General features: G+C 40.6%; 1 protein-coding gene across 5 annotated transcripts in view; it reads right to left on the minus strand.

Moving 5' to 3' along the window:
* Positions 1 to 25,838, minus strand: part of LOC101441550 (acyl-coenzyme A thioesterase 6) — a 123,466-nt gene that overhangs the window by 49,908 nt on the left and 47,720 nt on the right. For all 5 annotated transcript variants that reach the window (XM_004455113.4, XM_058293093.2, XM_058293091.2 and 2 more), the window contains exon 3: positions 12,799 to 12,837. In XM_004455113.4, the coding sequence (XP_004455170.2) occupies positions 12,799 to 12,837 (39 nt within the window). The remainder of the gene's footprint in view (positions 1 to 12,798; positions 12,838 to 25,838) is intronic.

Raw genomic sequence — 25,838 nt, forward strand, 5'->3', positions numbered from 1 at the left:
TGACCCGTGTGGAGCTGGCCCATGCGCAGTGCTAATGCGTGAAAGGGGTGCCCTGCCACACAGGGGTGTCCCCCGCATAGGGGAGCCCCACGTGCAAGGAATGTGCCCTGTAAGGAGAGCCACCCAGCGCAAAAGAAAGTGCAGCCTGCCGGGAATGGTGCAGCACACACGGAGAACTGACACAACAAGATGACACAACAAAAAGAAACACAGATTCCTGTGCCACTGACAACAACAGAAGCGGACAAAGAAGATGCAGCAAATAGACACAGAGAACAGACAACCGGGGTGGGGGGGGAGGGAGAGAAATAAATAAATAAATCTTAAAAAAAAAAAAAAGACACAGAGGAAAGAGAATAAGAGACACAGCAGATCAAGGAGCTGAGGTGGCAAAAGAGAATGATTGCCTCTCTCCCACTCTGGAAGATCCCAGGATTGGTTCCTAGAGTCAACTAATGAGAACACAAGCAGACAGAGAAGAACACACAGCGAATGGACACAGAAAGCAGACAATGGAGGGAGGTGGGAGAAATAAATAAATCTTTTTAAAAAATACACTGGAATCATATAACAGCCAATTTGAGGAGGAAGAAGAAAGGATTGTGAGCTTGAAGACATAGTCTCTGAAAATGAACATAAAGAAGAAAAGATGAAGTATGGAAAAAATTGAACAAGGTCTCAGGGAACTAAATGACAGCAAGAAACATGCAAACATATGTGTTATGGGTGTCCCAGAAAGAGAAGAGAAGGGAAAAGGGGCAGAAAGAATATTTGAAGAAATAGTTGAGAATTTCCCAACTCTATCGAAGGACATAGATATCCATGTCCAAGAAGATAACGTATTTCCATATGAATAAATCCAAACAGACCAACTCCAAGACACATACTAATCAGAATGTCAAATGCCAAAGAGAGAATTCTGAGAGCAGCAAGAGAAAAGCAATGCATAACATATAAGAGATACCCAATAAGATTAAGTGCTGATCTCTTATTATAAACCATGGAAGCAAGAAGGCAGTTGTATGACATCTTTAGGATACTGAGAAAAACTTCCAGTCAAGAATCTTATTTTTGGCAAGACTGCCTTTCAAAAGTGAGAGCAAGTTTAGAATATTCACAGACAAACAGAAAGTAAGAGAGTTTATAACAAAGAGACTGGCCTTGCAGGAAATACTGAAGGGTGTGCTACAGTCTGAAAAGACAGGAGAGAGAGGCTTGGAAGAGAGTCTAAAAATGAAGTTATATCAGTAAAAGTAAATAAAAGTCTCAAAAGAGTAGTTAAAATAAAATATGACAGATAAATCCCAAAGGTCAAAATGGGTGATATAAGAAATGCCTTTACAGTAATAACATTGAATGTTAATGGACAAAACTCCCAAATCAAAAAACTCAGTTTGGTGGAACTCATAAGAAAATATAGGGGAAACGGACTTGGCCCAGTGGTTAGGGTGTCTGTCTACCACATGGGAGGTCCGCGGTTCAAACCCCGGGCCTCCTTGACCTGTGTGGAGCTGGCCCGTGCGCAGTGCTGATGCACGCAAGGAGTACCCTGCCACGCAGGGGTGTCCCCTGCGTAGGGGAGCCCCACGCTCAAGGAGTGCGCCCCTAAAGAGAGCCGCCCAGCGCGAAAGAAAGTGCAGCCTGCCCAGGAATGGCGCCGCCCACGCTTCCCGTGCCGCTGACGACAACAGAAGCAGACAAAGAAACAAGACGCAGCAAACAGACACAGAGAACAGACAACCAGGGGAGGGGGGGTATTAAATAAATAAATAAATATTTAAAAAAAAAAAAGAAAATATAAGCCATCTATATGCTGTCTGCAAGAGACTCACCTTAGACTCAACCAATAGATTGAAAACAAAAGGCTAGAAAAAGATATTCCATACATACAGTATTGAAAAAAAAAAGCTGGAGTATATATACTTACATCAGATGAAATATACTTTAAAAGACACTAGTAATACACAAGGAGGAAGTCAGGAAAAAAATTCCATTTACAACAGTGACTAAAAGAATGAAATATTTAGGAATAAACTTAACCAAGGATGTAAAGCACTTGTATTTAGAAAACTATCATGAATTGTTAAATCAAAAAAGACGTAAATAGGGAAGCGGACTTGGCCCAGTGGTTAGGGCATCCCTCTACCACACGGGAGGTCTGCGGTTCAAACCCTGGGCCTCCTTGACCCGTGTGCAGCTGGCCCATGTGCAGTGTTGATGCGTGCAAGGAGTGCTGTGCCACGCAGGGGTGTCCCCGTGTAGGGGAGCCCCACGCGCAAGGAGTGCGCCCCGTAAGGAGAACCGCCCAGCGCGAAAGAAAGTGCAGCCTGCTCAAGAATGGTACCACACACACGGAGAGCTGACACAACGAGATGATGCAACAAAAAGAAACACAAATTCCCGTGCTGCTGACAACAACAGAAGTGGACAAAGAAGAACACACAGCAGATAGACACAGAGAACAGACAACTGGGGTGGGGAGGAAGGGTAGAGAAATAAAATAAATAAATGAATCTTAAAAAAAAAAAAAGACCTAAATAATTGGAAGAACATTCCATGCTCACGGATTGGAAGATTAAACATCACTAAGATGTCCATTCCGGGAAGCAGACTTGGCCCAGTGGTTAGGGCATCCATCTATCACATGGGAGGTCCGTGGTTTAAACCCCGGGCCTCCTTGACCCGTATGGAGCTGGCCCATGTGCAGTGCTGATGCGTGCAAGGAGTGCCGTGTCACGCAGGGGTGTCCACCGCATAGGGGAGCCCCATGCGCAAGGAGTGTGCCCCATAAGGAGAGACGCCCAGCACAAAAGAAAGTGCAGCCTGCCTAAGAATGGCGCCGCCCACACGGAGAGCTGACACAAGATGACGCAATTAAAAGAAACACAGAGGGAAACGGACTTTGGCCCAATGGTTAGGGCGTCCGTCTACCATATGGGAGGTCCGCGGTTCAAACCCCGGGCCTCCTTGACGCGTGTGGAGCTGGCCATGCGCAGCGCTGATGCGCGCAAGGAGTGCCGTGCCACGCAAGGGTGTCCCCCGCATGGGGGAGCCCCATGCGCAAGGAGTGCACCCGTGAGGAAAGCCGCCCAGCGTGAAAAGAAAGAGCAGCCTGCCCAGGAATGGCGCCGTCCACACTTCCCGTGCCGCTGACGACAACAGAAGCGGACAAAGAAACAAGATGCAGCAAATAGACACCAAGAACAGACAACCAGGGGAGGGGGAGGAATTAAATAAATAAATAAATCTTTAAAAAAAAAAAAAGAAACACAGATTCCCATGCCCCGCTGACAACAACCGAAGTGGACAAAGAAGAACACGCAGCAAATAGACACAGAGAACAGACAAACTGGCGGGTGGGGGGGGAAGGGGAGAGAAATTAAAAAAAAAAAAGATGTCCATTCTACTCAAATTTATATATAGATTCAATGCAATCCTGATAAAAATTCCATCAGCATTTTAAAAATAAATGGAAAACACAATTATCAAATTTATTTGGAAATGTAAAGGATCCCAAATAGCCAAAAACATCTTAAAAAGGAATAGCAAAGTTGGAGGACTCTTACTTCCAGACTTTAAATCATATTACCTATTAACAGTGGAAAAACAGCATGGTATTGGCATAAAGACAGACACATAAACTAGTGGAACTGAACTGACGGTTCAAAAACACACCTTTCTATCTACAGTCAAGTGATTTTTTAAAAGCCTGTCAAAACCAACAGCTCAGGCAGAACAGTCCATTCAACAAATGGTGCTGGGAGAACTGGATGTCCATAGTCAAAGGAAAGAAAGAGGACCCCTGTATCACATCTTATACAAAGATTAACTCAAAATGGATCAAAAACCTAAATATAAAAACAAGAACCATAAAGCTTCTAGAAGAAAATGTAGGAAAATATCTTCAAGACCTGGTGGTAGGTGTTGGATTGAGATGGACTAACAATGCTTAGTGTATGTAGAAGTTTTAATTAACTTTACTGTAAAAGTGTGGAAATATATAGAGTTGATGGTAGCATATTATACATAAACATACACATTATAGTGAGTAACAGCTGGTTTATAAATGGGAATGTGAGGGAAGTGGACTTGGCCCAATGGATAGGGTGTCTGCCTACTATATGGGAGGTCCACGGTTCAAACCCCGGGCCTCCTTGACCTGTGTGGAGCTGGCCCATGCTCAGTGCTGATGCGTGCAAGGAGTGCTGTGCCACGCAGGGGTGTTCCCCGTGTAGGGGAGCCCCATGTGCAAGGAGTGCACCCCATAAGGAGAGCCGCCCAACGCGAAAGAAAGTGCAGCCTGCCCAAGAATGGCACTGCACACACGGAGAGCTGACACAACAAGATGACGCAACAAAAGGAAACATAGATTCCCGGTGCCACTGATAAGGATAGAAGCGGTCACAGAAGAATACACAGTGAATGGACAAAGAGAGCAGACAACTGTGGGGGGGGGGAATAAATTTTAAAAATAAATCTTAAATAAATAAAATAAATAAATAAATGGGTATGTGGTTGGAAAAGGTGGTCTAGGGATGTAAATGTCAACTGAAAGAAAACTAGAGAACAATCTAGGGACTGAATAACACAGTAAACCCAGAGGTGGATTAGAATTGTGATTGATGGTCCAGATACAAGAATGTCCTTTATGAGCTAGAGCAGATGTATGTAACTACTGCCGGGTGGTGGGAATGTGGAGAAGCATGGGAAAAATACAATTGGAGTGACCAATGGATTGAGTTAATAGCAATACTGTAATATTCATGCATCTATGCCAAATATGTACTGTGTTAGTTTGGGAGAGTATGGTAAAAGTGTTCCAAATGTATGCTATGAACCATGGTTAGTGGTACTATTCTGATGATATTATCTCAGAATCTGTAACAAATGTTTCACCATGGTGTGGTGTGTTGATAAGGGTGTTGTATGGGAATTCTGCACATGTGCATGATTGTTTTATAAGTTCACAACTTCTATAATAAAAATATATTTGAAAAATAATAGGGTGGGTTGGGGAAAAATACACCAACTGTAAGATATGGATTATAGTTAGTGGTAAGATTTTGATGACATTCTTTCAAATATGTAACAAATGTCTCACAACAGTGCAAGGTGTTGGTGGTGGGCTGATGCATGGTACCCTTCTATGATGTTATGCAAGTTTGCGCTGTAAGTTCACAACTTTTACTATACACGTATTAAGTATGTTCATGTAAAAATGATATACAAATAATAATAATAGTAATAATAGGGTGTTTTTGGGGAAAATACATCAACTGTAAGATACTTTGGTAGTAGTAATATTTTGAGAATGCTCTTTCATCACTAGTTAATAATGTTTCACAACAATGCAAGGTATTGGTGGTAGGGTGAGGTATGAGAACACTGTATGATGTTATGTGTTTTGTAAGTTCACAACTATTACTAAACACTTATTTTTATGTATATGTTCACAACTATTACTATACACTTATGGTTTATGATTTTTAAATTTTAAAAAAATCAATTGATCATAGATGTCAGGGTCTATTTCTGAACTCTCGGTTTGATTCCATTGGTTTATAAGTCTGTCCTTGTGCCGATACCATGCTATTTTGACCACTGTAGCTTCATAGAAAGTTTTAAAACTGGAAGTATGAGTCTTCTAACCCTATTCTTCTTCTTAAAGGTGTTTTTAGCTGTTTGGGCCTCTTATTCTTTCATATAAATTTGATGATTGTCTTTTCCATTTCTGCAATGAAGGCTGTTTGAATTTCGATTAGAATTGTGTTGAATCTGTAAGTCCTTCCATTTATTTAGGTCTTCTTTAATTTCTTTTAGCAGTGTTTTGTAGTTTTCTATGTACAATCCTTTACATACTTGGTTAGGTTTATTCCTAGATATTTGATTCTAGGAATTAAAATAATAGAATTTTTTTTTCTTACTTTCCTATTGATTGTTCATTACTAGTGTATAGAAACATTACTGACTTTTGTGGTTTTTTTTGTTTTTTTTTTAATTGGAGAAGTTGTAGGTTTACCTGTACATTTCCAGGTTTATGTAGGTTTACATAAAATACAGAGTTCCCATATACTTTCCTATTACTTATATCTTACATTACTGGTTTCTGCATGCTGATCTTATATCCTACCATGTTGCTGAATTCCTTTATTAGCTCTAGTAGCTTTGCTGTAGACTTTTTGGGAACTTTATACATATAGGATCATATCATCTACAAATAGGGAAAGTTTTACTTTTTCCTTTCCAATTGGATGCCTTTTATTCTTTTTCTTGTCTAACTTCTTTGGCAAGAACTTCCAGTACAATGTTGAACAACAGTGGTGACATTGGGCATCCTTGTATTGTTCCTGATTTTAGAGGGAAAGGTCTCATTTTTTCATCAATGAGTATGATGTTAGCTGTGTAGGGTTTTCATATATGCCTTTTATCATGTTGAGAAAGTTTCCTTATATTCCGAGTTTTCTCAATGTTTTTGTCAAGAAATGGTGCTGGATTTTGTCAAATGCCTTTTCTGTATCAATTGAGACGATCATGGGACTTTTCCTCCTTCATTCAGTTAATGGGTTATATTTCATTAATTGATTTTCTGATGTTGAACCACCCTTGTATAGCTGGGATAAATCTCACTTGATCATAGTACATAATTCTTGTAATCTGCTGTTGGATTAGGTTTGCTAGTATTTTGTTCAGTACTTTTGCATCTATATTCATAAGGGATATTGGTCTGTAATTTTCTTTTCTTGAGGCTTCTTTATCTGGCTTTGGTATTAGGATGATGTCCTCATAGAATGAGTTGGGTACTATTTCCTCTTCTTCAACTTTTTGAACACATTTGAACAGAACTGTGTTTTGTTTTGTTTTTTTTTTAAAGATTTATTTATTTAATTCCCCCCCCCCCCCCCCGGTTGTCTGTTCTCTGTGTCTATTTGCTGCATCTTGTTTCTTTGTCCACTTCTGTTGTCAGCGGCACGGGAAGTGTGGGCGGCGCCACTCCTGGGCAGGCTGCACTTTCCTTCGCTCTGGGCGGCTCTCCCTATGGGGTGCACTCCTTGCACATGGGGCTCCCCTATGCAGGGGACACCCCTGCGTGGCACAGCACTCCTTGTGCACATCAGCACTGCGCATGGGCCAGCTCCACACGGGTCAAGGAGGCCCGGGGTTTGAACCGCGGACCTCCCATGTGGTAGACGGACGCCCTAACCACTGTGCCAAGTCCGTTTCCCAGAACTGGTGTTAATTCTCCTTAGAATGTTTGATAAAATTCTCCTGTAAAGCAACCTGCTCTGGGCTTTTCTTTGTTGGGAGGTTTTCCATGACTGATTCAATCTCTACTTTTTACTGGTCTGTTGAGAGTTAATGTACGTAGTTTCTGTGTTTCAGGAATCTGTCCATTTCATCTGGGTTATCTAATTTGTTGGTGTACAGTTGTTCATGGTATCCTCTTATAATCCTTTTTATTTCTGGGGTCGGCAGTAATATCCCCCCTTTCATGTGATTTTATTTTATTTAAGTCCTCTCTTTTTTCTTTGTCGGTCTAGCTAAGGGTTTGTCAATTTTACTGATCTCAAAGAACCAAATTTTGGTTTGGTTGATTTTCTCTGTTTTTTTATTCTCTATTTCTTTTCTGTCCACCCTTGGTTATTTCCTTGCTGCTGCTCACTTTGGGTTTAGTGTGCCCTTCTTTTTCTAGGTCCTCCAGTTGTGAGATTAGGTCTTTAAGATTTTTCCTCTTTTTTAAAGTAAACATTTAGAGCTATAAATTTCCCTCTCAGTACTACCTTTAGTACATCCCATAAAATTTGGTATGTCGTTAACATACTTTTCTTAATTTTAGTTCAGGTCTGTAATATCAACTGTTTTCTTTTACATCTTCTCTTCCATTTTACATACATAGCTCAACCTGAGCTAGAAACCTAAAAGCTCAAGAATTTTGGAAGACTTTCTCTCTTACAAGACATCTAAGGAAAAAACTATTTGTTCCAACTTACTGCTAAATTCTATCTACCTCAGAGTTTAATTTGGATATTAAGCACACTTTTAATTTATCAGTATATGCTGCCTAATAATTTAATTACCAATATATACTGCCTAATTATATTTTCTACGTACCTTTTTTATTAAAGATTTATTTATTTTTCCCCTTCCCGCCCCTGCCCTGCTGTTTTTGCTGTCAGTGTCCATTCACTGTGTGATCTTCTGTATCTGTTTCTCTTTTGGTCCTCTCTACTTTCTCATTTAGGATTCAGAGGGATTTAATCCTGGGGACCTCTGATGTGAAGAGAGGTTCCCTGTCAATTGTGCCACCTCAGTTCTTTGCTGTGCTTCACCTTAACTCTCTCCTTAGTCTCTCTTTTGTTGTGTCATCATCTTGCTGTGTGACTCACTTGCACAGGCACTGGCTCACCGTGTGGGCACTCGCATGGGTACTTGGCTCACCACATGGGCACTCGGCTCAATGTGTGGGCACTGGCTCTTCTTCTTTTTCACCAGGAGGTCCCAGGGATCGAACCCGGTTCTCCACTTGGTAGGCAGACGCCTTATGTTTGAGCCACATCCGCTTCCCTTCTAAGTACCTTAATACCTTTAATTCTATCTCTACAAAAAACTGGAAGCTTCTCAAGCTCAGGGGCCATTACTTTTGTATTCCTACACTTTCCATAACCTAGTACAGTGTAAGACACAAAAAAGATTCATTTTAAAAAATCACATCACAACGCATTATAACAAAAAATACACAGTCAATGAAAGACAGATCTAATATATATCCATTTAGTGCTTATTTTTGTGTGTCCTAATATATAGGTTGGACAGGGGGAACTGACATCTTGTAGACCTTTAATAAACGTTTGGTTAATCAGTGAAAGAGATTGATGTCCCCAAATAATCTTAAAATCAAAGATTTATGATCCCTGTAATCTAGAAATACTACCTGTAAGCCAAACAAATAAACAACCATTCATTATTATAAGTAAATAAATTACAATCCTTAAATCTAATTCAAGGAAAATTGAATCTAATATTGAGTGTCCTCCCTATTTTTTCTTTAATAAAACAAATTTTTCTTTAAATATTGAACCAAAAAGAAAGGAATTTTAAAAATGCAATTAGATTCATCAATACAAAATGGACAAAATGTGGTATATACATACATTAGAATATTATTCAGTCATATTGAGTAATAAAGTACTGATACATACTACAACTTGAATGAACCTCAAAAACATTATGCTAAGTGAAATAGACTGGATCTAAAGCCTATATATTACATGATACCATTTATATGAAATAACTACGATAGGTAAATCCAGAGAGACAGAAAGCAAACTGATAGTTACAGGTACTGGGGAGGAGGGAAGAATGTGGACTCACTGCTTTATGGATAAGAGGCTTTCTTTGGGGTGTTGAAAATGTTTTGGAACTAACAGAGGTGGAAGTTGAACAGAATTGTGAATGTACTAAACACGACTGAATTGTGTACTTTAAAATATACAATTTTTTTAAAATGGTACAATAAAAAGTATTAAAAATGCAATTAAACTAGAAATTCATAAGCACTAAAACAAGAATTAAGATATTTCATTATTTTATCCATTTTTCTCTATTTTCCCTAGACAGCAAGTATCCAGAAAAAGTTTTTATTCAAAGCCTATCTACAAAAACAAAAATTACACAGTTATGATAAAAAACCTACTAATAACTTAGACAAATTAATTATAACTGGTCATAGAAATTGAGAGGCCATTTCTATATTCTATAGAAATTATTTGAATTGTGCTGAATAATAAGCATTCAAACTTTAAATTATAGAATGTTATAATATTCAAGATATTTGGAGTTTATATTTCATGCATCTTTTTAATAATGTGGTTTCCTTTCTAATATTACTCTATTTAATTTTTATTTGTTTTTTTTTTCATTTGTCTATGCATGATTTATGCTGGACTACATAAAAACCATCATCCATCTAAGGCCTAGATAATTCACAACATACACACTCTTATTACCTGAAAGTGACATGTAGTTTAATGATGATAAAGTTGAAAATGAACTGTAACATGGAGATGACAGTCATTTTACAGTACTAGATGAATCATCCTTTCTATATTTCAATTTTCCAGTGGTCAGGTTATTTAATAAAAAATTTTATTTCCATAATTGAAGGCTCATATGCAGTTGTAAGAAATAATACAGAGAAGTCCATTGTGCACTTCACCCACTTGCTTGAACTATGTACCCCAGTTTGGACATGTTCTTCATATTGATCCACATTTCAGGGGGTGTGGACCCACTGTAAAATAAGATCTCTTCAGGATGTTCCTTCAGTTAGGGTGTGGTGCAACTTAATCAGGCTGGATTGTAAGCCAGATTACTTGAGTTCTTTATAAGCAGAGTGAAAGTCATAAATAGAGAGAGGCCACAGGGAGTAGCTAGTAGCTGGAAGTCAAGGGAATCCAGAAGAGAAATGAAAAGACACTGCCATGTGCATTGCTATGTGATGGAAAAACCAAGGCACCCCAAAGATTGCTGGCCAGCCATAAGATACTATAGCAGTTTGATATTATTCATGAATTCCAAAAAAGATACTGATTATGTTTGTAAACTGGTCTGCTCCTCTGGGCATGATAATCCTTTGATTGTATTAGATTCAGCTGAGATGACTTTGATTAAATTATGTTAAGATTAGGGCATGCAGGGTTGAGTTCCTGCCCCCTCCCTTGGTAGGCTATATAAATGGACCCTCAATCAAGAATGCAGAGAAGTAGATACACGGAGAAGATACATAGAGGATCCTGTAGACCCAGGAGGAGAGATGAACCTTATAGTCTATACCTGACCTTGTGAAGAGAGGAGAGCAGCTGAACCCAGAAAGAAATGAGCCTTGGGGAGACAGATGAGCCTTGTGCCAGCCTACAGGTGAGATTGGAAGAAGCTGGGATCATGGAGCCCTAAGAGGAAGAAGGGCAGCTGAACCCTCACAGATGTCACCCATCATCTTGCGTCAACATGTGGCAACAGATTTTGGGTGAGAAAGCACCTCTTATGATACCCTGAGTTAGACTCTTTGGGGCCTTATGACTGTGAGCTTCTACCCCAAATAAACACCCTTTATAGAAGCCAACAGAGTCCTGGTACTTGCATCAGCACCCCTTTGGCTGACTAATATGGATACCAACACCAGGAAGAAGCTAACCTTCTAGGCTCTGCAACCGTGAGCCAATAAACTCCTGTTGTCAGGAAGCGGACTTGGCTCAATGGATATAGCATCCACCTACCACACGGGAGGTTCATGGTTCAAACCCAGGGCCTCCTTGACCCTTGTGGAGCTGGCCCATGTGCAGTGCTGATGTGTGCAAGGAGTGCTGTGCCACAAAGGGGTGCCCCCTGTGTAGGGGAGCCCCACGTGCAAGGAGAGCGCCCTGTAAGAAGAGCCACCCAGCGCGAAAGAAAGTTTAGCCTGCCCAGGAGTGGTGCTGCATACATGGAGAGCTGACGCAGCAAGATGACACAACAAAAAGAGACACAGATTCCTGGTACCACTCTAACAAGAATAGAAGCAGACACAGAAGAATACACAGTGAATGGACAGAGAGAGCAGACAACTGGGGGCGGGGGGCAGGGGAGAGGATGGGGAGAGAAATAAATAAAAATAAATCTTAAAAAAAATTCCTGTTGTTAAGCTAAACCACTGCATGGTATCTGTTTTATTTTTTATTTTTTGTCTTTATTTATTTTTTTAATATTACATTAAAAAAATATGAAGTCCCCATATACCCCCCACCCCCCTCACCCCACTCCTCCCCCCATAGCAACCATCATCATGAGACATTCATTGCATTTGGTGAATACATCTCTGAGCACTGCTGCACCTCATGGTCAATGGTTCACATCATAGCCCACACTCTTCCATGTTCCGTCCAGTGGGCCATGGGAGGACATACAGTGTCTGGTAACTGTCCCTGCAGCATCACCCAGCACAACTCCAAGTCCTGAAAAAGCCCCCACATCTCATCTCTTCCTCCCATTCCCCACACCCAGCAACCACCATGACCACTTTCTCCACACCAATGCCACATTTTCTTCAATTACTAATCACAATAGTTCATGGACAGAATATCAGTAAGTCCACTCTAATCCATATTCTATTCCTCCATCCTGTGGGCCTTGGAATGGTTGTGTCCACTCCACATCTATATCAAGAGGGGCCTTAGATTCCACATGGATGCCGGATGCAATCCTCCTGCTTTCAGTTGTAGGCACTCTTGGCTCCCTGTCGTGGTGGTTGACCTTCTTCAACTCCATGTTAACTGACTGGGGTAAGTCCAATAAACCAGAATGTAGGAGCTGAAGTCAGTTGAGGCTCAGGGCCTGGCTATCACATGGTCAGTCCAGAGATTCAGATCCCCTGGCTATATATTAAACCCCAGCACCAACTACAGTTCTGGTAAAAGTATGGTATTTGTTTTAGTAGCTAGGAAACTAAAATGGTAATATTTTACAAAACTGTAGTATAAAATCACAATCAGGATTTTGACATTCATATAATCCACCAAACTTAATCAGATTTTCCCAATGTTCCTGCAGTCATTTGTGTATGTGTGTGTTTGTATGTATATATGCATGTGTATTAATTTATATACAATTTATCACCTGAGTAGGTTTATGTATGCACTACCCAGGCAAAACCTGAATAGTTCCAATACCACACAGATCCCTTATGTTGCATGGTCAGATTTAAATAACCACCCCAAAATTCTCCTTGTATTGTTTCATAAAAAAGTGAAAAACTCATATACTCACCCATCTGGCTAGGGCTTCTTTGATTGTTGTTGCTTTTGCCTTAAAAAAAAAAAAAAGGAAGAAAAGTATGATTTTATTGGTGTGATTTGCTCATTCAGTTTTCATGCAATAATTATTAGCCTTTGATTCTTCTACCATTAAACAGATTAACTTCTTTCTTTGACCTTTATATGCAAAGAAGGCGTTTTAGTTTTCTGAAATTAGAATTATTTACTTAAATACTTCTCAGAAAAAATAAAGAAAGCATTAGGTAATGGTTATACACTTCATCCCTACTTGGTTTACAAAAAATAGTTTTCAACACTTCATTTTAAAATATACTTTATTTCATGAAGAAAAAACACACATGATAATTTTAATTGATGTAGAAAAGGCATCCCAGCATCCTTTCTTAATAAAAACTAGACATAGAAGAGAATTTCCTCAACATGATATAGGACACACACAACAAACCCACAGCTAACATTATACTCAATAGTGAAAGACTGCAAGTTTTAACCTTCAAAAAGTTGGAGGACTCACATGTCCTGTCTTCAAAATTTATTACAAAGATACAGTATTCAAAACATGGTGGTAAAAGTAAAAAAGAAAGAAAAAGAAAAAGAAATTTAAAAAAGGAAAAACAAAACAGAGTGGTACTAGTATAAGAACAGATATACAGACAAACACAATAGAATTGGGAGTCCAGAGACAAACCTTCACATCTTCAGCCAAATGATTTTCAACAAGGGTGCCAAGTCCACTCACAGGGAAAGTGCTGTGAAAACTAGATATTTGCATGCAAAGGAATGAAAGTGGACTCCTTCTTCACACTCTAAATAAAAACTAACTGAAAATGAGCTAAAATCATAAATCTCTTAAAAGACATCATAGGGTAAAATCTTCAGGATCTTGAATTAGGCAATGGATTATTAGATAGGACTTCAAAAGCACAAACAACAGAATAAAAATTAGATAAACTGGACTTCCTCAAAATTTAAAAGGTTTAGAGGACTTCCAGGATGATAAAGAATTAAAGAGACACAGGACTCACTTCTGTGCCAGAAAAATAGCCAGAGGACAGGCAGAAATGGCCTGAAAAAAATGTTTTAGGGTTTAGGCCACCAAGAAAGGGCTGGACAACAACCAGATGAGAGAGGCACAAAGGAAAAACATCTCAGCAGGAAAACTCTGTGAGTAAAAGCTGCAGCTGACAGCTCCCATCCCCAACCCCTTGAAGCAAAGAGCTTCGAATTTCTCTAGCCTCTGGCCAGTGGCTATGGTCTGAGGGGGCTGGAGGGGTCCACCTCCCCAGGAAAAAGGAAAGAGAGGAATGGAGCCCAAGGCTGATTCAGCTTTTGGCCAACAAAATTTGGTTTGCTGTGTCCCACATACCGTTTCCAGGCTGTGCCATTGTTTGCCCTGGAAGCCAGGAGGGGATGAAAGAAATCCAACTCTCACCAACACTCTCACAAATGAACAGAACTGGTTGTTCAGGATGCAGAAGGAAGTGGAATTATTTCCTACCTGGAAAAAGGGAGTGGGCTAGGAAGCAGCTGTGGCTCAATCAGATGAGCTCCCGCCTACTATATGGGAGGCCCTCAGTTTGCGTCCCAGGGCCTCCTTGTGGAGGCAGGCTCACCCACATGCTGTGGAGCGCTTCCCGTCCCGCAGATGCCATGGAGAGCCGACTCAGCAAGGTGACACAACAAAAAGAAGGGAGACAAGCGAGAGCACAGAAGAGCCCACAGCAAATGGACCCAGAGAGCAGACAGCAAGCAAGCTGCAAGGGGGGAGCAGAAATAAAATAAATGTTTTTAAAAAGGGAGAGGGCTGCTGGCAAAGGTTGGAGAACTGCTTCTGAGAAAGTTTGATTTGCAAGGCTCTGAAAAGCCTGTGGCAGCATTCTCTCCCATAGTTGGCAGTGTTGCAGCCAACACATTCTGACAAAGAGTTTGAAACTCCCAGGGCATTAGATTGGCAGGCGTTGTGGGCCCTAAGGGGAGGGGAAAATGGACGTGCAATGGATGGAACAAAGGTAAATAAGGGGGCAAAAGAGGAGTTATGTGAGAGTACACGAGGATGAATATAAAACAGCTAATATTACACCAAAAACATATAGGGGACGACAGACTAATAATGAAAACCATAAGACAAAACATAGGATAACTAAAAAATTTAGAAAACTGTACAACCTAAAGTATGGACCACATAGTAAGCACAAATGTTACCTTGTTTGAAAACTATAGTTTCGGAATCTGTACATCAGTTTCAGGAAATATGATATGAATAAGCTAAAAGATTATTGCTGTGGAAGGGAAAAGGTTTTATGGTGGATCTGGGGAAATACTATATATTGTATATATTAATTTTGATGATCTAAGACTCTTCTGAAGCTGACATTATGTTGGGATTCACTTTACGGGAAGTTTTGGATCACAGAGTGGTTCAACAATGTCAGCGGAGGAATACTGATATGGGATGTTATTGACAGGATATATATGGTTGACAGGGAGTTATACAGGGCATATGCCCAGGGTATATGGTAATGTCTATATATACTCATAGTGGAAACAATTAAAAACAACAGCTGGGGGGGTACTGGGCTCCTGGCCGGGGGGTCACTGTTGTGGGCCCTGGGAGAGCAGCGGCAAAACTCCAGGTGCAACGGCAAGAACCAGGAAGGAAGGAGAGCCCAACAGTGGGCTCTTGATACTAATGGCTACACTTTTGAGCCTATGCACCTGCAATAAGAACAAGGCCTAGAGTAGCATTGTGCCTGGGGGTTTCCTCCTGACAGCCTTCATGTTACTCAAATGTGGCCACTCTCACAGCCAAACTCAGCGTGTAGATGTGATGCATTCCCCCCAGCGTGGGACACGACACCCGGGGATGAGCCTCCCTGGCACCGAGGGATCACTACCACATACCAGCTGAAGAAGCAACTAGAAAATGACCTTGAATTAAAGATTCAATGCAGAACAGCAGAATATACCTGTCTACATATAATAACATGACTTCGGGAAGCGGTTTGACCTAATGTAAGGGGGAAATGGAAAGGAGAAATGAGATTATAAGGCTGTGAGTCTCTAAAAAAGAGTCTGGAGGTTGTCAGAAGGAATAGCCCTATGTACAACTGAACAGAGTCTAAGAGACAGATAAGGTATATACAACCCCAGGTATTGGTTCTTTTGAGGGATAAAGAGACCCACGGGTTCTATGGTCATGGCAGAAGGGGTTCACTGCCATGACAGATGGCCCTTCTTTGGAGCTGGTGTTTCTGCGTGATGGAAATGGACTCAGAGGGGATCTCTTTTCACAAGACTTGCATGCTACTTTATTGGAATTGTAGTTGGTGCTGGGTTTAAGATATATGTAGGGGATTTGAATCTCTGGACTGATAATATGACACCCAGGCCCAGAGCCTCAACAGACTTCAGCTCCTACACTTTGACTTATTGGACTTACTCCACTCACCTAACATGGAGTTGAAGAAGGTCAACCACCACAACATGGAGCCTAGAGTGTCTACAACTAGAAGCGGGAAGAGTGCATCCAGTACCCATGTGGAATCTAAGCCCTCACTTGACATAGGTGTGCAATGGACACAACCAATCCAATGTCCACAGAGAAAATGTGGAATGGGTGTGGGAACGGTAGCCATGGGGGCTGCTGGGTGTGGGGAACGGGAGGAAGAGATGAGATGTGGAGGCGTTTTCGGGACGTGGAGTTGTCCTGGATAGTGCTTCACGGACAATTACGGGACACTGTAGATCCCCCCAGGGCCCACTGGATGCAACGTGAGAGAGTCTGGGCTATGATGTGGACCATTGACTATGGGGTGCAGTGATGCTCAGAGATGAACTTACCAGGTGCAATGGATGTATCAAGATGATGGGAGAGAGTGTTGCTGTGGGGGGAGTGGGGGGCGGGGGCGGTGGGGTTGAATGGGACCTCATATATTTTTTTTAATGTAATTAAAAAAAATAAATAAATATTAAAAAAAAAAAAAAGAGTTTGAAACTGAATGGGCTGCCAAAGACCGCCATCTACTGGCAGGCCAAGGAAGTGCATTCAAGGAAATTAAAAGTGAATAAAGACAAGCAGATGTGGCTTACGTGACAAGGCCCCCGCCTATCATATGGGAGGACCTGGGTTCAATCTCTGGGGCCTCCTGGTGAAAAAGAGAGAAAGCATGACTGCATGGCATGCCAGTGCCTGCGTGGTGAGCTGAGTGCCTGCACGGTGAGCCAAGTGTCAATGTGGTGAGCCAAGTACCTGCGCGGTAAGCCGAGTGCCCATGTGGGTGCCCATGCAGCAAGCCGAGTGCCCACACTAGTGTGGCATAGCAAGCCAAGTGCCCACATGGCAAGCCGAGTACCTGCACAGTGAGCCGAGTGCCCACGTGAGTGTCCATGTGGTGAGTCAGTGCCTGTGTGGCAAGCCAGTGCCCACATAATGAGCCAAGTGCCCATGCAAGTGCCCATGTGACGAGCTGAGTGCCCTCAAGGTGAGCCGAGTGCCCATGCAGCAGGCCCAGTGCCTGTGCGGTGAGCCACTGTCTGTGCAAGTGAGTCATACAGCAAGATGATGACACAACAAAAGAGAGATGAAGGGGAGAGTCAAGGTGAAGCTCAGCAGAGACCAGGAACTGAGGTGGCAAGACTGACAGGGAACCTCTCTACACATCAGAGGTCCCCAGGATCGAATCCCTCTGAATCCCAAAGGAGAAAGATGAGAAGAGAAGACAAAATGAGAAATAGATATAGAAGCTCACACAGCGAATAGACAGAGACAGCAAATACAGCAGGGTGGAGGAGGGGAGAGGGAAGGGAAGAAAAAACATAAATAAATGAGTGGCTTTTTTCAGCCTTTACAGCCTCTTTCCCCAAGGCCCTTGGAAGCAGGTCTGTAACCTATTACAGGGTCCATGGTCCAGATTTAAGCAACTAAACAGGGATAATCCTAAAGGGCTAGAGCAGGTTGAACCAAGGAAAAAAGAATGACCATAATACACAGCCTCCCATAACTAAATCCATATGAAAGAGAAAGAAATTTAGCATCAGCGTAAACTCACCATCATAATTAGAGGCCTAGACATTAGCAAAAAATTACAAGCCACACTAAGAAAATGGAAGATATAGCCCAAGCAAAAGACTGTATCAAAACCCCAGATGAGAAACAGGATTTCAGATGACTAATCAAAAGATTTATACAAATCTCCTAAATCAGATCAATAAGTTGAAAGATAAAATGGCTAAAGATATAAAAGACATTGAGGACACCGGATGAGCACAAAGAATTTGAAAACCTGAACAGAAAAATAACAGATGGGAAACAGCTGTGGCTCAATCAGTTGGGCTCCCATCTACTATATGGGAGGCCCTGGGTTCGCATTCTGGGGCATCTTGTGAAGGCAGGCTCGCCTGCACACTGCAGAGAGCCGCCTGGCCCACAGGCACTGTGGAGAGCCAACTCAGCAAGGTGCCGCAACAAAAAGGGAGACATGTAAAAAACACAGAAGAGTGTGCAGCGAATGGACACAGAGAGTAGACAACAAGCAAGCTGCAAGATGGGAGGGAAATAAATAAAAAATAAAAATGCAGACACAGAAGAACACACAGCAGATGGACACAGAAAAGAAAAAAGAAAAAATAAGAAAGTAACAGAGCCCATGGGAATGAAACACAACAGGTAGATTAAAAAAAACACATTAGAGGCATACAACAGCAGACTCAAAATGACAGAAGAAAGAATAAGTGAAACAAAAGACAGAAGAGCTGAAAATAACTGAAGAGAGAGAGAACATAGAGAAAAAGGATGGAAAAAATTGAGCAGGGGCTCAGGGATTTGAATGATAACAAGACGCACAGAAAGATACATGTCATGGGAGTTTCAGAAGAAGAGAAGTGAAAAGGGGCAGAAAGAATATTGGAGGAAATAATGGCTGAAAATTTCCCAGCTCTCATGAAAGAAATGAATTTGCATGTCCAAGAAGCACAGTATACCCCAATCAAAAAAATATGAAAAGACTTATTCCAAGACACTTACTACTCAGAATGTCAAACACCAAAGATAAAGAGAAAATTCTGAGAGCAGCAAAGGAGAAGCAAACCATCATATACAAGGGATGCCCAGTAAGATTCGTGTGGATTTCTCTTCAGAAACCATGGAGGTGAGAAGACAGTGGTATGATATAATTAGGATAATGAAAGAGAAAAATTGCCAGCCAAGAATTCTTTACCCAGCAAAATTGTCCTTCAAATATAAAGGTGAGTTTAAAATATTCACACACAAAAAAACCCAGAAACTAAGAGAATTCATAAAAAAGAAAATGGTTTTGCAGTAAGCATTAAAGGGAGCCTTATAGCCTGAAGGAAAAGAGGGAGGCTTAGAGGAAAGTTTAGAAGGCAACATTATCAGAAAGGAAACCAAAAGAGTAAAAAGACAGACAAAAATGAGGTATAACATATGAAAACCAAAAAATAAAATGGTGGAAGTAAATAATGCATTCACAGTAATATCATTGAATGAGAATGGATTACACTCCCCAATCAAAAGATAAAGACGACAGAATGGATTAAAAAAAAAAAAAGCCATTCATGTGCTGTCTACAAGAGACTCACCTTAGAGGGATACAAATCAACTAAAAGCGAAAGGTTGGAAAATATATTCCATGCAAAAAGTAAACAAAAAAGAACAAGGGCAGCTATGCTAATATCAGGGAAAAAAAGACTATAAATGCAAAAAAAGTTATAAGAGATGCAGAAGGCCATTATATATTAATAAAAGGACAATCTACTAGGAAGAAATAGCAGTCACAAATATCTATGCACCTAACCAGGTGCCCCAAAATATAGGAGGCAAACACTGACAAAAGTGCAGGGAGAAACAGACACCTCTACAATAATAGTTGGAGACTTCAATACACCACTCACATCATTAGATAGAACAACCAGGCAGAAGATTAAAAGAAAACAGAGATTGGGAAACGGACTTTGGCCCAGTGGTTAGGGCGTCCGTCTACCATATGGGAGGTCCGGGGTTCAAGCCCCGGGCCTCCTTGACCCATGTGGAGCTGGCCCATGCGCAGTGCTGATGCACGCAAGGAGTGCCCTGCTACACAGGGGTGTCCCCCGCGTAGGGGAGCCCCACGCAAAAGGAGTGCATCCATAAGGAGAGCCGCCCAGCGCGAAGGAAGGAGCAGCCAGACGAGGAATGGCGCCGCCCACACTTCCCGTGCCCCTGACGACAACAGAAGCGGACAAAGAAACAAGACGCAGCAAAAAGACACAGAAAACAGACAACTGGGGGAGGGGAGGGGAATTAAAATAAATAAAAATAAAAAATAAATCTTTAAAAAAATAAAATAAAAAAAAAGAAAACAGAGAACTTGAAAAATGTGATAAATGAGCTAGACCTAACAGACATAAACAGAACATTGCATCCCAAATCAGTGGATTATATATTCTTCTCAAGTGCTCATGTATCTTTCTCCAAAATAGACCATATGTTGGGTTACAAACCAGGTCTCAATAAATATAAAAAGATTGAAATTATATAAAGTACCCTCTCAGAGCATAATGAAATAAAGCTGGAAATCATTAATAGACAGGAAAGGGGGGAATTTGCAAATGTGTGGAGACTGAATAACACATTCTAAACAATCAGTGAGTGGAAGATGAAATTTTAAGAGAAATTAGTAAATATCTAGAGATGAATGAAAACAAGAATACAACTTATCACAATTTATGGGAGGGAGCAGATATGGCTCAAGCAGTTGATTGCTGACCTCCCACATGGGAGGTCCCAGATTTGGTTTCTGGTGCCACCTAAAGAAAACAATGAGCAGACAACCAGAAAAAAACAACAACAACAATGAGCAAAGACAACAAGCAAACAGATGAGGGAGCCATGGGTGGGGGGGCGGGAACTTATGGGATACAGCAAAGGCAGTGCTGAGGAGGGAAATTTATAGCCCTAAATGCCTATTTTTAAAAAGAAGAAGGAGCTAAAATCAAAGACCTAACTGAACACCTGGAGGAACTTGAAAAAGAACAGCAAACCAATCCCAAAGCAAGCAGAAAGAAAGAAATAAAAAAGATTGGAGCAGAAATAAATGACATTGAGAACAAAAAAACAATAGAGAAAATTTTAAAAAAAGGAGTTTCTTTGTGAAGATCAATAAAATTGACAAACCCCAACTAGACTAACAAACCAAAAAGAGAGAGAAGATGCAAATAAATAAATCAGAAATGAAAGGGAGGATATGATGTCTGACCCCACAGAAATAAAAAGGATCATAGGAGGATATTACGAGAAACTATATGCCAACAAACTAGACAGCCTAGATGAAAACAAAGTCCTAGAAATGCACAAATAATCTACATTAACTCTATAAGAAATACAAGAACTCAACAAACCACATTTAAAGAGATTGAATCAGTTATCAAAAATCTCCTAACAAAGAAAAGCCAGATGGCTTTACAGGTGAATTCTACCAAGCATTTTGAGATGAATAAGCACAAATCCTGTTTAAACTCTTTGAAAAACTGGAGAGGTGGGAAAATTATCCAACACATTTTATGATGTCAACATCACCCTAATAGCAAAGCCAAATAAAGACACTACAAGAAAAGAAAATTATAGGCCAATCTCCCTAATGAACAAAAATTGGCAATAAAATACTTGCAAATAGAATCCAACAGCAGGGAAGTGGAGTTGGCCCAACGGATAAGGCATCCGCCTACCACATGGGAGGTCCAAGGCCCAAACCCAGGACTCCTGACCTGTGTGGTCTGCTGGCACATGTGCAGTGCTGGTGCACACAAGTAGTGCTGTGCCACGCAGGGGTGTGCCACACAGGGGTGTCCCCCCATAGGGGAGCCCCATGCACAAGGAGTGCACCCCGTAAGGAGAGCTGCCCAGCATGAAAAAAGTGCAGCCTGGCTAGGAATGGCGGAGCACACAGGGAGAGAGGACGCAGCAAGATGACGCAACAAAAACGAGACACAGATTCCTGTGCCACTAACAACAACAGAAGCGGACAAAGAAGACACAGCAAAATAGACACAGAGAACAGACAACTGGGGTGGGGGGGAAGGGGAGAGAAATAAATAAATAAATAAATATTAAAAAAAAAAGACACATCGATGAGTGGGACAGAATTGAGAGTCCAGAAATAAACCTTCCTCTTTACAGCTTACTGGTTTTTTTTTTACAAACCTACAAAGTCCACATTAATGGGACAAAACAGTCTTTTCAATAAATAGTGCTGGGAGAACTGGATATCCATAACCAAAAGAAAAAAGAGGACCCCTATCTCATTCCCTATATAATAATTGACTCAAAATGGATCAAACACCTAAATATAAAAGCTATGATCATAAAAGTACTAGAAGAAAATGAAGGGAAACATCTTAAGGATTTTGTGGTAGATGATGGTTTCTTGGACCTTACTCCCAAAGCATGAGTAACAAAAGAAAAAAGTAGGTAAATGGGACCTCCTAAAAATTAAACACTTTTGCACCTCAAAGAACTCTGTCAAAAGGGGAAAAGGGAGCTGACTCAACAGGAGAAAAAATTTGGCAATCACGTATCTGATAAGGGTTTATTAATATCCATGATATATAAGGAGATAATATAACAATAAAAAGACAAAAGACCCAATTAAAAAATGGGCAAAAGAACTGAACAGACATTTGCCAAAAGATGAAATATAAATGGTGAAAAAACACATGAAAAAATATTCAACATTACTAGCGATTGGGGAAGTGCAAATCAAAGGTACAAGGAAATATTATTTCATACCTATTAGAATGGCCACTATTAAAAAGACAGAAAACTACACGTTTTAAAGAGGATGTGGTGAGATAGGAACACTTATTCAGTTTTGGTGGGAATGTAGAATGGTATACCCACTGTGGGGGACTGTATGGCAGTTCCTAAGGAATTTGAACATAGATTTACCATGTGATCTGGCAATATCACTATTAGGTTTATATCCAGAAGAATGGAGAGTGGTGACACTAACAGACACCTGCACACCAGTGTTTACAGCAGCATTGTCCATAACTGCCAAAAGATGGAAAAATAACTCTGGTGTCCATCAAAAGGTAATGGAGGGGAGGGGGAAGCAGATGTGGCTCAAGTGATAGGGCTTCTGCCTACCATATAAAGGGACCCTGGTTCAATCCCTGGGATCTCCTGGTAAAAAAAAAAAAAAAAAAAAGTGTGCCCGTGTAGCAAGCCAAGTACCTGTGTAGTGAGACAGTGCCCGAGTAAGTGAGTCACATTGTCTTGCTAGATGATGACACAACAAAAGAGAGATGAAGGGGAGAATCAAGGCAAAGCGCAGCAAAAACCAGGAAACAAGGTGGCACAAGTGACAGGGAACCTCTCTGCTCATCAGACGTCCCCAGGATCGAATCCTGATGCATCCGAGAGGAGAAAAATGAGAAGTGAAGACAAAAAAGAGAAATAGATACAGAAGATCACATAGTGAATAGACACAGACAGCAAAAAACCCCAGCAGGGCTAGGGGGAAGGGAGAGGGGAGGAAAGAAAAATAAAGATAATGGAGGGGAATGAATGTGGCTCAAGCAGTTGAGCACCCACCTTCCACATGGGAGGTCCTGAGTTTGGTTCCCAGTGCCTCCTAAAGAAAAAACAGACAATGAGCAAAAAACAAGTAGACAAGGAGAGCAAACAATGAGCAAATGGATGAGGGAGCCATCTCAGGGAGGGAAAAAAAAGATAATGATAAAGAAATTATGATGTATACACACAATGGATTATGCAGCTGTAAGAAGAAATGAAGCTGTGAAGCATATGACAACATGGATGAACACGGAGGACATTATGTTGAGCGAAGCAAGGCAGATACAAAAAAATACTGTATGATTACACTATTATGAACTAACTGTATTGTGTAAACTCATGGAGTTAATAACTAAAATATAGGTCACCAGAAAACAGAATGAGGTTAGAGAATGGAAAGGGAGGGTTAATCTGTACAGAACTGTAAAAAGTGTTCATAAATCTTTGGAAATGAATAGAAATGGTGAAAGCACATCACAGTGTTTGTAACTAGCAGTGCTAATATGTGGTTATGGCAGTGGTTGAAAGGGAAAGTCTAAGGTCATGTATATTACTGGAAGGAAATCTAAAAAATATAACATGGGACTGTATAGCATAGCAAAACCTCATGTGAAATTTGAATATGAGCAATGTTGCATACATACAACATTTTTCTTAGAAACTGATCAAATGTATGTTAATGTTATAAGATCAGGCAAAAATACAACCAAAGCAAACTATGGACAGTAGTGTATAATAATATAGTAATAATCTTCCACTAAAGGTTAAAAAAAAAAAAAAGGAAATACACTAAGTGAAAGAAACTAGACAAAATATAAATACAAATAAATTGACAAGATGGAAATAGAATAGCAGCTATGTATGGCAGGGGAAGGATGGAGAGATTGAGTGGTGAATATTAAAGGGTAGAGCTTTTTATGTTTGTTTTTTGTTTCTTATTACTATTTGAATAATGAAAATTTTGTAATAATGATTGAAGGGATGAATTTACAACTATGTGATTATACCAGATACCACTGATTGTACACTGTGGATGGATTGCACACTTTGGATGGATTATATCCTTTATTAATATATATCAGAAAAATTTTCATTTAAAAAAATGTGCATTGAAGGACATTATCTGGGAAGTAGATGTGACTCAAGTGATAGAGGCTCTGCCTATCATATCAAACCTGGGTTCGATCCCTGGGGCCTATGGTGAAAAAGAAGAGAAAGCGTGCCTGCGTAGCAAGCCGAGTGCTCATGTGGGTGCCTGCATGGCAAGCTGAGTGCCCACACGGTGAGCCGAGTGCCCACATGAATGCCCACATGGTGAGCCAAGTGTCCGCACAGTGAGCCGAGTGCCCGCACAAGTGAGTCACCCAGCAAGATGATGATGTAACAAAAGAGACATGAAGGGGAGAGTCAAGGTGAAGCACAGCAGAGACCAGGAACTGAGGTGGCACAATTGACAGGGAACCTCTCTCCACATCAGAGGTTCCCAGGATCAAATCCCGGTGAATCCTAGAGGAGAAAGACCAGAAGACAAAAAGAGAAATAGATACAGAAGATCACACAGTGAATGGACAGAGACAGCAAAAACAGCAGAGTGGAGGAGGGAGAGGGGGACGGAGAGGTGGACGGGAAGAAAAAAGTAATTTAAAAAAAGACATTATCAAGACACTGAAAAGAACCTACAGAATGGGAGAAAATATTTGGAAATCATATATCTGACAGAGGTTTAATAACCAGAATATAGAAAGAACTCCTACAACTCAACAACAAAGAGACAACCCAATTAAAAATGGGCCTAAGATTTGAAGAGATATTTCTCCAAAAAAGATATTCAAATAGCCAATAAGTATTTGAAAAGATGTTATTCAACATCATTCGTTATTAGGGAGATGCAAATCAAAACCAAATGAGATACTATTTCACACCCACTAGGATGGCTATTTTTTTAAAAAATGGAACATAACAGGTGTTGGAGAGGATATGGAGAAACAGGAACCCTAGTGGGAATATAAAATGGTACAGCTGCTATGGAAAATTGGTGGTTTCTCAAAAAGTTAAACATAGAAGTACCACATGACCCAGCAATTCCGCCTCTAGGTACACTTTCAAACAATTGAAAACAGGAAAACAAACAGATACTTGTACATATCATCATTATTCCCAATAGCCAAAAAGAGGAAATAACCCAAGTGTCCATCAACAGAAGACTGAATAAACAAAATGTGAAATATTCAAACAATGAAATATTGAATGAAGTTCTGATAAACATTACAATAGGAATGACCTTGATAACACTGTGCTAAATGAAAGAAGCCAGGCACAAAAAGACAAATATTGTATAATTCCATTTATATGAACTATATAGAATAAGCAAATTCATAGAGACAGAAGGTAGATGAGAAGTTAAAAGGAGTTTGGGAGGAGAGGGAATGGTGTATTCTTGCTTAATGGGTACAGAGTTTCTG

The sequence above is a fragment of the Dasypus novemcinctus genome, chromosome 3 (genome assembly GCF_030445035.2).
Source record: "Dasypus novemcinctus isolate mDasNov1 chromosome 3, mDasNov1.1.hap2, whole genome shotgun sequence".
In the NCBI taxonomy this organism is placed as follows: Eukaryota; Metazoa; Chordata; class Mammalia; order Cingulata; family Dasypodidae; genus Dasypus; species Dasypus novemcinctus.